We start from the raw sequence: 12,942 nt of genomic DNA on the forward strand, positions 1-12,942 counted from the left end.
GCACATTTTATGGACGATTAGTAGAGGGGTGCAAGATGTTTTTCAAGTAGCCTCCTTCACTATTATTACTTTTCTAGTGGGGGGGGGAATCCCACAGTTTCCCAAATCGTCCCCTCCCCACCCCCACAGTTCTCTGGAACATAGAAAATCATGGCCTTATGGATCAGAGCTACTTGGGATATGGTTCAAACCAGAGATCTCACTCATTCTGGCTTTTCCAATCACGGCACAGCATAACATGTGACTACTGCTACATTGTTATGATTTGGTTTGACCCCATGATGAGTCAGTGTGCACTCCTTCGAGAAAAGAGAACATTAATGGGATCTTGTAAACTAGATGCCAAGATAGGCAAGGCAGTAGAAGTCCTGTTTACTTTATACTTTTTCTCTGACTGACATGTTCAAGTTTCATAACCAACAAATACAACCCAGCTGGCAGCAGCAGCATCAAAAAAGGATATGGTTCTTTGCAAATTTCAGTGTGAGTGATCTTGTAGAGCCGAGAATTTTGTAGGGTGTTAGAGATCCCATGCATCTTCAGATAATAGGAGACGAGCGGACTTTGCCCACCAAGGTTGAAATGTGAACGATGGAAGTCTGGACCGTCTCCAGCGTAATGGGACTATAATGAAAACCGAAGGGCACTTTATTAGAAGCAGATCTGGTTTTTCAGTAAATGCCAAGATACCATATCAAAAATGGGGAAACCTAAAATCGTAAGATAACAGATGTGCTACACCCTCTTATTAATAATTTCCAAGTACTTTTCCATGTCCTCCCTTTAGAGCGTTAGATTGGAGATCTTCTCAATAGAAAAGGAAAGCCATCGGTGGTATTAAAATTGTTTTATATGAGTTGCTTTAATATTAATGAAACAAATACACTAAGTATGATTGTCAGATGCACAGTCAGGGTGCTTAAAGATGTATTCTCTGTCTTGCACACTTCCAGCTTTCCTTGAGTATAGTGGTGGGAATTTAGGCCTTGTTTACGCATATTCCATATGTCTGTTTACTTTCCATTGGTGTGTATGTGACAAAATCAAATGTAATACTGTTTTTTAAAAGAAGTTGGAAAGGGTCGTACTGATAAGTTCCTAACTCAACCCCACACACACAAAAAAGGAATTACTGCAGGTTGCGTGAGAAGCCTGGAGCAAGTCTTGTTCCGCGCTCTAGCCAACATACGAAGTCTGTTTACATTGTTTTGGCAAAGGGTCAGGAAATGGATTTGGGCCACAAGTTTCAGAAGAAGGGAGAGTTGTGGACCTCTAGGGTATAAACTGCTTCATCCCATTCTGCTCCTTCCCTTCAAATTCTAATAGAAACAAAATTCTTCAGGCCAACCCTTGATTTAAAAATATGCACAGACAGAAAGCAAAAAAAAAAAAATCACCTTTTGATAATAATGACTGTCAAACATACCTGTTTTACTGGCTTTGGTGTTTCATTCTTTACACTGTCGTCCTTGTCTGGCGCCAGCAGGAACCTCACTGCAAAACACAAAGACAAGTCCCGCAATGCATGCTGTTCCATGCCTCTGCTCCCAGTTCTTCTGGGGTACGAACAACAACCAGCATCTCAGCGGCCCGCAGGTAGCGGAGCACAAGGCAGATGTCAAGCAGCTGGATGCCGCAACCCTGGAATACATCACACGGCTGTTTTTTGCACCACGGGGCACTTCAGCTCCATGCTACTGTTCTCCAACAAGGCATAATATCATCCTGGCTACAACCAGATAAGAGCAGCTGGGTGTGCAGGCCAGGCTGAAGAAACATCTGCTGTGACCACCCACCAAAAGCCACTTCACACGATCATTAAGCGATGGGTTGATTTCCCAAGGCCAGCCTGAATACGGGCACACCAACAGCAGAATGGCTGGTAGCAGCAACAGGGTCACTGGCAACAAAATCCGGACAGCAGCATTTCCCTTAAACTGATCATTTTCTCAAGATACCTTCGACCCTATTTCAGAATCTTACATGCTCACGGTCATGGGACCTAAAAGTGGAACAGGGGGCAGGGTCAAACCTTCACCAAGAATACTCCCGTTTCAAGAACCAAGCACGATTTCTTTCAATGCGAGCTCTCTGGTCACAAATTTTAAAAAGCGTGTAGATCAAAATTCAGAGGTAGGGCAGATCGGTGCTCCAGATGGAGAAACACACCCACTGCTCAGATCTTCCTACTCTAGACAAGGCATGGGGTCAGGCTGCGATGAATAAGAGGAGGAAAGACCCACAGTGTAAGTCGTCTAATGCCTCTTCAGGTAACGGGGAAAATCTACCGATGTCCTAAATCTCAAGCCAGTGAACAACCGTCTGAGAATAATTTCTATGGGATGCAATAGAGGAAAGTTGAAATGGGCGGCATGTCAGCCATTCTGAAGGCAACTATGCTTTAGCCCAGTGGTTCTCAACCTTCCTAATGCCGCGACCCTTTAATACAGTTCCTCATGTTGTGGTGACCCCCAACCAGAGGTGGGATCCAGCAGGTTCTCACAGGTTCCCGAGAGTAGGTTACTAATTATTTGTGTGTGCCGAGAGGGGGTTACTAATTGGTGATTTTGCCACGTGATTTTTGCCTTAGTTACGCCCCTCCTCTCAGCAGTAACGCGCAGAACTTGAAGCAGTCTAGTAGGAGGTGCACCGGCGTGCGTGGCAGCCTGTGCCTGCGTGCATTCGTTTCCCGCCCAAGGACCGGTGCAGCGGCTGCGTCCTTGCCACAGCCCTGCCCAGGAATGCCCCGCCCCCGGAATGCCTGGCCATGCCCCTGTCATGCCCCGCCCAGCCCCATTGGCGCTATGCCACAGTTTGAATCCCACCACCATGGGAACCTGTTACTAAAATTTTTGGATCCCACCACTGCCCCCAACCCTAACATTTATCCATTTTACAGATGGAGAACACTGATGCAGAGAGTCTCAGACGACCCCTGGGAAAGGGTCGTTCGACCCCCAAAGGAGCCCCAACCCCCAGGTTGAGAACCACTGCTTTAGCCAAAGGTCATCAAGCATCAACATGTAGCACTAACTGAAATGTGGCCGCATTTATTTTGTGGAAGACAAAGTACGCTGCCTGGAGCCCGTAACCCGCTCCCACTCCCTGGCCAAAGAAAAACTCTTAAATAAATTTCAGCTTTCTTTCAACAAGTATTCCTGCCTCAGCCTACAGGACTCAGACTTAGGCCCGCAGCTGTTTTCCAGGGCCATGTCTACTTCCACCATGCTTTCTGCTTCATTAATAACAATCTTGGCGCACACATAATTTTGTCTATAGGAGAAATGGCACAGAAATGCACTTTTTGTTTCTGTAATAAAGGCATAATTAAATTGGGACGCCTCCACCTCATTTTCTCCATATAAGGATTGCCCATTTGAGCTCGGTACTATGAGCGGCTCTCTCTTTAAATACCGGAGGGATGGTCGGGATCACACTGGCCAGTGTGCTTAACAAGCAGCTGGGGTTGTGCACGCAAAGGCCAGTTGGCCCGGCAGCAAATGTGTCTATCAGCTGTTCACTGGGGAAGGGAAGCCTGGGGAACTGATTCTGCCCCCCCCCCCCCAATACACACCCTTTGTACTCATGTTCTTCAGTGCCAAGTCTGTTTTTCCAGCAGGGCTCTGACCATATAACTTTGGTTGCTGGATTGAGGGCAGGAATGGTTGGTGTAGCATCCATGGGCACTCCTGCATTCTCATCCATCCTAGTATGTGCAGGAGGAAACTTGCTTCCATGCACGTCTGGCCCCCGAAGCGGGTCAGGGCGCCTGTCTTTTTTGATATCACAAGTTCTTATGACTCAGTGAGCTCCATGTGCAACATCGTGTTGACAGTTTGTTGCTATTGTTCTTGCAGATTGGAGAATCCATCAGAGTGCGAAAGAGACCCTGGCAATTGTATATTTCTTTGCAGACCTGTAGTTTTGACCGTTTAGCGCAGGGGTCTGCAACCTGTGGCTCTCCAGATTTTCATGGACTACAAATCCCATCAGCCCCTGCCATGCTGGTTTACTAGTTTTCCTTTTTGGAAAATACATTTTGCAATCATCCTCCTCTACCCTGTGGGAACCAGGAAACTAGGAACAAGAGTATAGCGATTTTACAACAATCGGTTTGTTTCAACTAACACTGTAAATGCAAAATGTGTAATTTCTGGATATTACAAGGATAGGAAGTTGTCCAAATGCAGAAGAATACAAGGAGTGCATTCAATATACGTTGTGTGGGAGAACCTAATAGCCGTGCATATTGAAGGGCAGTACCCTGCTATAAGAATTTTCTTGCTTTATCTGGAATGCACTGCTAGTGAAAAAAATTTCTTTAGTCAATTCTATCACCAAACGAATGCCACATCTGTTTTACTGGAGCCTTTGCAGGTCTGAAATACTTCTTAAAAAATCTTGGTTTTGCTCATGCCATGTTCTAAGGATAAGACATATACAAACAACTGGAATTCAGGGATTTGTAAATCAAAAGAAGGGCTATTTCTCCCTCCTCTCCCCACATTCGTTTCTGATGTAAAACCTGGGTCCTCTCCCCACCCCCACCCCCAGTAATGAAAACACGATGGTGTTCTAGCCCTACAATGCTGGGAGAGCCATCTGGCAGTTTTAAGCGTATAGCTTGTTCAGCCATGGTAGCAATCTGTGCCTTCAAGCAATAATGGCAGAGGTGACGCCGTCCCTTGTGTCAAACGAGCTTCGTGAAGCAATGCGGGGTGTGAAAACGTGAGATTTCAAAAATCTGTCCGGTGATGCCCCCAAAAGCTGAGGGCTGACCTACCTTATCTGCAGCTGGTAAGAATAAAACAATTTTGTGAATTTGTCAGCTTTCCTGAAGGTACTTGCCTTGAGTGAGCTAGGCAGCCATAGCTTCTTTCAACCTTATGGCCCTTTCCGCACATGCAGAATAAAGCACTTTCAATCCACTTGCACAGTTGTTTGCAAGTGGATTTTGCTATTTGGCACTGTAAAATCCAGCTACACAGTGCATTGAAAGTGGACTGAAAGTAGATTATTCTGCATGTGCGGAAGAGACCTATGGGAACCTGCTGGGGTGCAGGGTGGTAGTGCTTTAATTTATTTGCTAGCTGGCCTTTCAGTGAATGAGCAAGGATTGGGAGCCCATGAAAACAGAATCAAAGACTAGACTAGGCAGATTAATGGGAGAGAAGTCTATCAATGGCTTCCAGCCATAGTGACCAAAGGGAACCTCCACATTTAGAGGCACCAAACCCTGAATCCTGGGGCTAAGAGACCAATGTCAGGAAGGCGTAGCCCTCTATGCCTTGTTCGTTGGCCTCCAGGGCCACTCATTGGTCATGGTGGAAAGAAGGATGCAGATTTGGATGGACCACTGGTCTGACCCAGCAGGGCTCTTCTGTTCTTAATCCAACCACTATTCCCCCAATACATCAGCCATCCCAATCAGTATTTCTATGTCTAGCAAAAAAACCCAACAACAACCCATGCCTATACTACAATGGAGCAACACCAGAGTAACTGCAGATAACACAAACGAGACAAGCCGAACTAAAGGTTACACTACACCCCCTAGCTTGCTATAATCTCAGACCATTATTCCACCACTCAAGGGACAGATGTGCAAAGGGGTTGTTTTCGTGGCCATGTTTCACCTTCTTACCTCTAATTTCCTTTGGAGTGGAACTGTGTCCCCAAAGCATAACAGACGCAAGGAAGGAGACCCAAAGCTGCCCAACTAACACTGTCTGACAATTTGTGTTTGCTGCACAATTCTTACACTTGACAAGCAACGGTTGTATGCACATCATCCTACATTTGTAGCCTCGGTGCAGTCCCTACAGAATTTGGCTCTCCCACCCTTCCAGATGATGCACAGTTTTTTCCTTTGTCGCAAGGCAAAATGCACGCTAGAGCGTCTTCAAGGCTATGGGTGGGGTATCATTCCTTCCAACAGCAGCATTTCCCCCAAGTGTCATTATGACCCCAAGTGCCTCCCTCGGATTGACAGCTCTGCTGCAAAGATCCCTCTGCAAGAAATGATGGGAGGCCACCCAGAGAGACTGACTGTCTGTCGCTGCTGGCCTCCAGAACATTTTTCCAGTACTTTCAGTGCTAGGTAATAATTGGATCAGGATTCTCTTCTAACATCTGCTGCTGGTTCAGACCTCTGGCTCGGCTTTCTCCCATTTCAATCTGACAAACGTTTCAAATGTTATTAATTCTTGCGAGTTAAGGCCGATAGATATGCCTTATCGCGTAGGGTTTTCAGATCAGCTGGGGGAGAAAATATGTGGGAACAATGCTGCGATTTTAACAATAAATTTCCAGAGGAATTTGTAGAACAGAGTTCAGGCAGATGAGAAGCCAGTGGAACGGAATAGTTTTATAGGGCAATGGTGATGACTTGGGGTGGGGGGAGCAGGGAGGGGAAAGACACAATAGGAAAAGTTCAGTTGGATATGTGTGCACTGCCGTTTTATAAGCCAGCGTTTATAATAGCTGGTAGAGGTGGGAGATGAAGCAGCAAAAGAATGCAGGGGCATCTGGTAGACAATTTGGGCTACAGTATGTATGCAGTGGAAAGAGGACAGAGCTGGCAATCTTAAAAACATGGAGAACCCCCCTGCTATATTCTCTTAGCCAGGCAATTTCTTGCTGATTAGGAGCTAAGGATGCTATTTTGTAGGTCTTTGGCGAGGTCACAAGAGTGAACGGAGTCACCACCATGCTCCACGTGCCAGAGGGTGGACGGGGCAGAGTTCAAGCCAGTGCCATTTCAGTTCACTCTATTCTGTTAAAGGAAACTGTTAACTGAATGGCCAACCTGTTGAGATCCAGTGGTGTTTTCCCATCATTCCCATCATATGGATAGATGGTAAGGTTCCGGCTGGTTTCTCAAAACAATTTTGTGAAACGCCCTGAGCCTTCAAGATGAGGATGTGTTCACATGCAGATCAAATGAAGATCAATAGAGCTGTACTATAAATAAAGGAAATAGAACATTAAAACTATCTCAGAGGAACTCTTGCATTTAAAGGCTCCGCTGCATGTTATCAGCACGCTGCCATTGGCTGCTTTCTTTTAATGGGCTCAATCGGCTCCCTCTTCCATTCTCCTGCTCTCATCTTCCAGGTGGTGATGCACAGGCTATGGGGCCTTTCCTGAGAGTGGTTGCCCAGGTGAAAGGTTACAGGGATTTTGCATTTTCTATTTTCCCAGGAAGCTTTGGAGCACCTTTAACGGCCTCCTCCACAGACTGTCTGGTTGTTCCACAGTTATGTGTCTAGCTCACCAACAACCCAGCCTCACCTAACCTTTGAAGAAGTCCGAAAGCTATTGCCAGCTCCCCAGCATCCTGTTCTTTTAATTTTTTCCCTCTTCTCCTATCTCTTTCTCTCTGTAAAGTGCATCTTCCCTGGCCACTCCCTAGGCGTTGACTCAAAGTACATGCCAATCAACGCAGTGCAGTACTTCTATCATTTCTCCTTTGCTTGGTTGCGCTGAACTTAAGGGAAAACAATCCTTAGATGCAATCCTCTTTTCTTGTGCTTGATCTAGTTTAAATAACTTGTCCATACAGAAGAGGGATGAATGTCAAACTTCCAATTTTCAGCCCCTTAGAAAGTCCCTCATCTCTTTCACCATCAAAGATGTCTCCTCCCAAAGCCTAAAACAAGGCATAAATCAAGTCAAATTTGTAAAATTCTCTGTTTTTAATTACGTAAAATATGAACAGCTGCTCTTCAGTAATTGAGAAATTCAGAACTAAACTAGGAACTTGGGTAAGAATCTGATCCCCATGGATTTTCCGATGCCAAGAATCTAGTCATTCGACCAGCAGTACCAGACCAAGAATGGAATGGGCAGAGAAAGTAGAGGTTCCATGTACATAACACTCATGGAATAGGACAATTTAGCATTCCTATAAAAGCTAGAGCAAGCAATATCAATAAACACCTTCAAGCTCTGGACAAAATTAGATGAAAAATGTTGCTACTTTATACTTCAGGGATTCATTTAACCCATACCTCATTTAACCCATACCTCCTCTTCCATAAGAGGAGCATATTTTTGCATAAGAGGTGCATATTTTTACAATACGAGATGCTTTTGAGAATTTAAATGTATCTCTGCAATGAGAGAATTTGTTTGTTAAATGTGTCTTTTAAAAAAATTAAATTACATTTTAAAAAACTCTGATTCCTCACCCCACTGACATTTTAAAGTGCAAAATTTACACTACTTATTGATTTCAGCAAGGCATCGTTTTGTGGATATAGTTTCAGATCTGGTAGCTGTGCTGGTGCTGTAGTACAGCAAGATACGTCTCCAGTAGCACCTTAAAAGCCAACAGCATTCCAGGGTATAAACGTTTCAGAGCCAAACCTCAATCAATTCCAAATCTTACCAGAACAAGGGAATGTCATATACTCTTTTAAATAAATGAAATGTTCTTAGCACAAAATGGCTGTTGCAAATGGTATCCTTTTGACACATTCATCAGAACTTGGCCAGATCCCTGAGTCTGGCCAACCTCATTAAAAACCCTTTTACAAAACTGTACATTCTCTAAAAAGGCATCTGTTCATACTGCTTTGGTCTTTTTTTAAAAGGCTCACTTCTGAAAGAGTACTGTTACTCCATTTTACTGGAAACAATACTGGGAGTTACAATTGGAGAGTTAATGGTTGGGTTCCGCCCCCCCTCAAAGTACAGAATTACTCCTTGTTATCTGTGAACATCAGCATGGAATGAATATTTTCTAGGGTCTATCACTTTAAAAGGATCATTTGCTACCCTTCAATGATAGGCTTCGCTAAACCATCCGAAGAAGAAACAGGCCTGCAAAGTGAAAGGTCTCAGGACTCACAGACCTTTGTAGTATGAATCAAAGGCTTAAAGCACAGTGCTCTGTAATCTGAGCCGTCTCAATAAATCTCTTCCAATAAACTCTTTCAGATCTTTAAACTGACTCTTCAGAAACATGGGGGCTTAAGAGGGTTCTGGAATGCTGTTGGAACCAATTTTGGAGGCTGCACTACACTGCGCGTTATGCTAAAGTCGAAGCGGTGGCAAGACAGCCCGATTTCATCATGGCAGAGGAGTCCATCTGTTCAGTTAGACTCTGTACTAGGTGTGATGGGAACAAACCTGCTTGCATGAGGCCAAATCTGACTGAACTGCCTGCAAAGCAGGAGAAGGGCTGGGCAAGCTCCAATGAATTTAAACTAGAGAATCATGAGCTTTATATTGGATAAACATCTCAATAAATGACCGAAGAATGGCATTCACTTCATTGGCTATGGTCAGTGGACGATACTCTTAGACTCTGTTGCCTCAATGTTTTTGCACACGCATGAACTTCGTCTTGGAGAATCTTCCTCATTGTCCCAACCTGTCCCTTATAGTGGGATCTTAGGGACACATTTCTTGATAAGAAATGTTTTGCCCATGACAAACTAGTGTTCCTGTTATCTGATACTAGCCCCTATGTCTCCTATAAAATGGCGCTTTTGGCCCCGGGGGCCAGGAAAATCCCAACTAAAAAGCTTTTAAAGTAAGTCATCCACCCAACCTACTGATTTGATGTTTTAGACTTGAGATGTATACCTTTTAATGGCCAGTACTTGTATTGTGAGGGCCTACGGGGACATGCAATAAACTTTTCTACTCTACTCTACTAGAGAGAGAAACCCAGAGGGGAAACTATGAGATGCAGTTCAGAGTCAGGCGTGGAGGGCTGTCCTCCTCTTCCAGTTTCCTTTGCTCTGAAAATCAGATCTGCTCCTTGAGGTGAGTTTGGGTTGGAGTTGGAAGTTGAGTCTACAGACACCAACTTCTCATTTACTCCCCATTTATATCTGTTTTTTTACAGTTTATTTATTTTTTAAAAAAACCCGAGAAAAGAAACATTTTATAAGGATATATAAAGAAAAAAAGTATTTGGTTTTTTATTCTGTTTTTTGAAGGAAATAAAAATAAAAAATAGAAAATACACATCTTGATCAATAATTGTCTATACCAGTGGTTCCCAAACTTATTTGGCCTACCGCCCCCTTTCCAGAAAAAATGTTACTTAGCACCTCCTGGAAATTAATTTTTTAAAATTTTAATAGCAATTAAACAGAAAGATATATGTATTAATGTTTCTACCTGTGGCCATCACCGCCCCCCTGGATCGCTGCAGCACCCACCAGGGGGTAGTGGCGCCCACTTTGGGAATCACTGGTCTATACTATGCTATGCTATGCTACTCCACAACTTATCAGAAGTCTGCAAAAGAAACGTATAATTTTGTGCCATTTCATTTGTCAAAGAATGCATTTTTGGCTAATAGTTTATAACACTTTTCATCTTTTATTATTGCTACTGTTATTACTACCGGTAGTAATAATATGACAAATTCAGCTATGACCTTCAGGTGACTTCATAATAAAAATCACCTGTGCAAATTTCACTGTTTGAAATCCTTTTGAGTCCATGGGTCCCTGACTGGCTTATCTTGCAGATTCATTTACCTTTCCAACTCAGTTGTATAAGCTTTGGCCGAAGAATTAATGTTGCCCAGAGATATTACATGGCTGCTTTCTTGCTGCATGTGATTGGTTGGGAAGCAAAATAGGACAGTGCCAAAAATTACCCTTCAAGCTGGTACAGTCTCATCTGAGGTCAGCATTAACAGTGTCCTGATTCCCTAACATGGGAAAGTAGTTCCAGGTCTAAACGAGACTACTCTGAAGCAAGTGCTCTGAAGTCCACAGGATTTAACATACACAATAAGAAGCAGAAATCACTGATTGCCATAATTGTTTGCTTATGTGGGTGTAGCCATATATCTGCTATGAAGACCTTTTGCGAGTTTTATCTACAAAGAAGCCTGTTGGCCTACACCATTAGCACACTTCTAAAAACAGTGGATAAAAACCGTTTTAAATTACCAGAAGTTGCATCATTATGGATTATTGTTTTAGCATTGCTAGCTCTCTCTAATATGATGTTACTCCCTGGGGAATACTGATTAAAATAGGAACCAGATGTGCTTTCCATGACCAGATTGAAAAAAGATAAACAACTATAGAAAATCAATTCAAATAAGAAGAATGCCTCGAGGGTGTTTCTGGAAATGGGGGGTAGTTTGGGTGGCAGCGAGGACTGCATAAGTCTTTCAGAAGGGTGGGGACAGCCCTGGAAATTGCCTGAAATAAAACTCCCCCCCCTGAAAAATATGGGGGTCCCTGAGACCACCAAGATTCTTAGAAACTTTCATTTCCACTGAAATGCCACATCGAGTTTAACAATAAATCAAAAGGAAGGCCAGACAAATCCCCGGTAGAATGAAAACTAGACTATTTCCCCAGTGGAACGAACACGAAGAAAAGCTCTAGGCTCAAAGCTTGAAAGATAAAGCTGCAAAGAATATAGTTCTTGGAATTTCCAGGAGTTCTAGGAATCAGACGAAAGGTCCACCTAGCCAAAGTCTGGGTTGTCACAGTAGCTGGCTTTTCTATCTGGATGTTACGTTAGAGAACAGCATGGTCTCCTGTCTGTACCTCTCCATAAGGAAAACGAACAGAAACCACAAATTGTATTCATCTGAAGAGTGTTTTCAGAAATGATTCAAAAAACACGTAATATCTTTACAGAGCTCCACATAATTTTCGCTCGTGGGTTTCTCCCAACCTCATTCTTGCTTTTTATTGTTGAAGAATAGTGTGGTTGTGGCTCAATGCATGTAGAAGGTCCCAAACTATAACACAACTTTTATCCCTTTTGACCCTTTTGTGGGCACCAATGGATGATGCAACAGAGAACTATTCGAGGCCAGAAGTATAACACATGCCACAACTGGAAAATAGATTGATGCTTTCTTTTGCTCTGAGCAAACGTTGCAGAAGATAAGTTAATTTATGAGAGAAAGGCAGAGCCATGCCAGTTCGCTGACCCAACTCAAGAGAGTACTCAGCAAAGCAATGGGCAACTCTTTCCATCAGGTTCATAAAACTGTTTGAAATATTGCATGATACATTGCTTCCCTGTCTGTGCCAGCAGGAAGGTATCTCTGGTACTCGTAAAAATTCCTCCGTGTTCTAGGGACTTAGAATTGTGAATAGTCCACAATATCAGGTATTTGTACAAATACATAAAGGAAAAAAAATGAAAACTGCTTTAGTGGAGTTGACTTCTGTTCCCCTCTTCCAAGTCCATCCTACTTTCCTCTTGCCCGTTACACAAAGTAAATACTGTACAGCACTATCAGCATATTTTGCATTATATTCAACAACAGAATATAAACATTTCCAGTAAATGCAGTTTAGTATCAGTGCGTTTGCCAAGTAAGCGATTTCCCTTTCTTGGTTTATGCTTACCAGGGTATGCTTTTGCTTAAATGAGAAAATGATCTGCTAGTACCTCCTTCCCACTAAGCATGCACATGCTTCCAATTTCTCCCCTTATTTGGGGTAATTTATCACTAAATAAATAGAAAAGACTGTTTTGGGAGCCCCATGTTAAAATACTGGCACCGGGTCAAAAATTCCACTGACTCCATGTCAAAAACACACAGGTCCTAGATGCCCGCGGCTAAGACAACTATGTGCTCTCATAGCTAGAGAAAAGCTTCGCTTAGCCCTTCACTACGTTTGGTAGGTTTTGCTGGAGTCAATCGATCCCTTGATGTTGGTCATCCTTTGCCAGAGATGCCCCAGACACAAATATTTCGGAGCAGAACTGTCGTCTCTGGAGCGGACTACACTAAAACAATAAATAGACATTCATGCACAGCTTTTGCCATAGTTTCCCTGTGTATTGCTGAAATAACACAACAAAACCACTCCAAAACGAGAGCAACAAAACAAAAGCAATGGCATTAATCCAGCAGTCCAGTTGAAACCAGAAAAACTGTTCAAGGCCCAGTCACGGACAGAGGGTGCTGATATTCAATTCCCATCCCCTCTCCAA

The 12,942-nt window shown here is 43.4% G+C and overlaps 1 protein-coding gene across 1 annotated transcript in view; it reads right to left on the reverse strand.

Annotated features, from left to right (window-relative positions):
• FAM227B (family with sequence similarity 227 member B) overlaps positions 1-12,942 on the reverse strand; it is a 91,300-nt gene that overhangs the window by 11,693 nt on the left and 66,665 nt on the right. Inside the window, exons 9-10 of the mRNA XM_048519749.1 lie at positions 1,427-1,494; positions 464-624 (exon numbers count right to left, since the gene is read on the reverse strand). Of these exons, the coding sequence (XP_048375706.1) occupies positions 464-624; positions 1,427-1,494 (229 nt within the window). The remainder of the gene's footprint in view (positions 1-463; positions 625-1,426; positions 1,495-12,942) is intronic.

The sequence above is a fragment of the Sphaerodactylus townsendi genome, linkage group LG17, assembly GCF_021028975.2.
Source record: "Sphaerodactylus townsendi isolate TG3544 linkage group LG17, MPM_Stown_v2.3, whole genome shotgun sequence".
Classification (NCBI taxonomy): domain Eukaryota; kingdom Metazoa; phylum Chordata; class Lepidosauria; order Squamata; family Sphaerodactylidae; genus Sphaerodactylus; species Sphaerodactylus townsendi.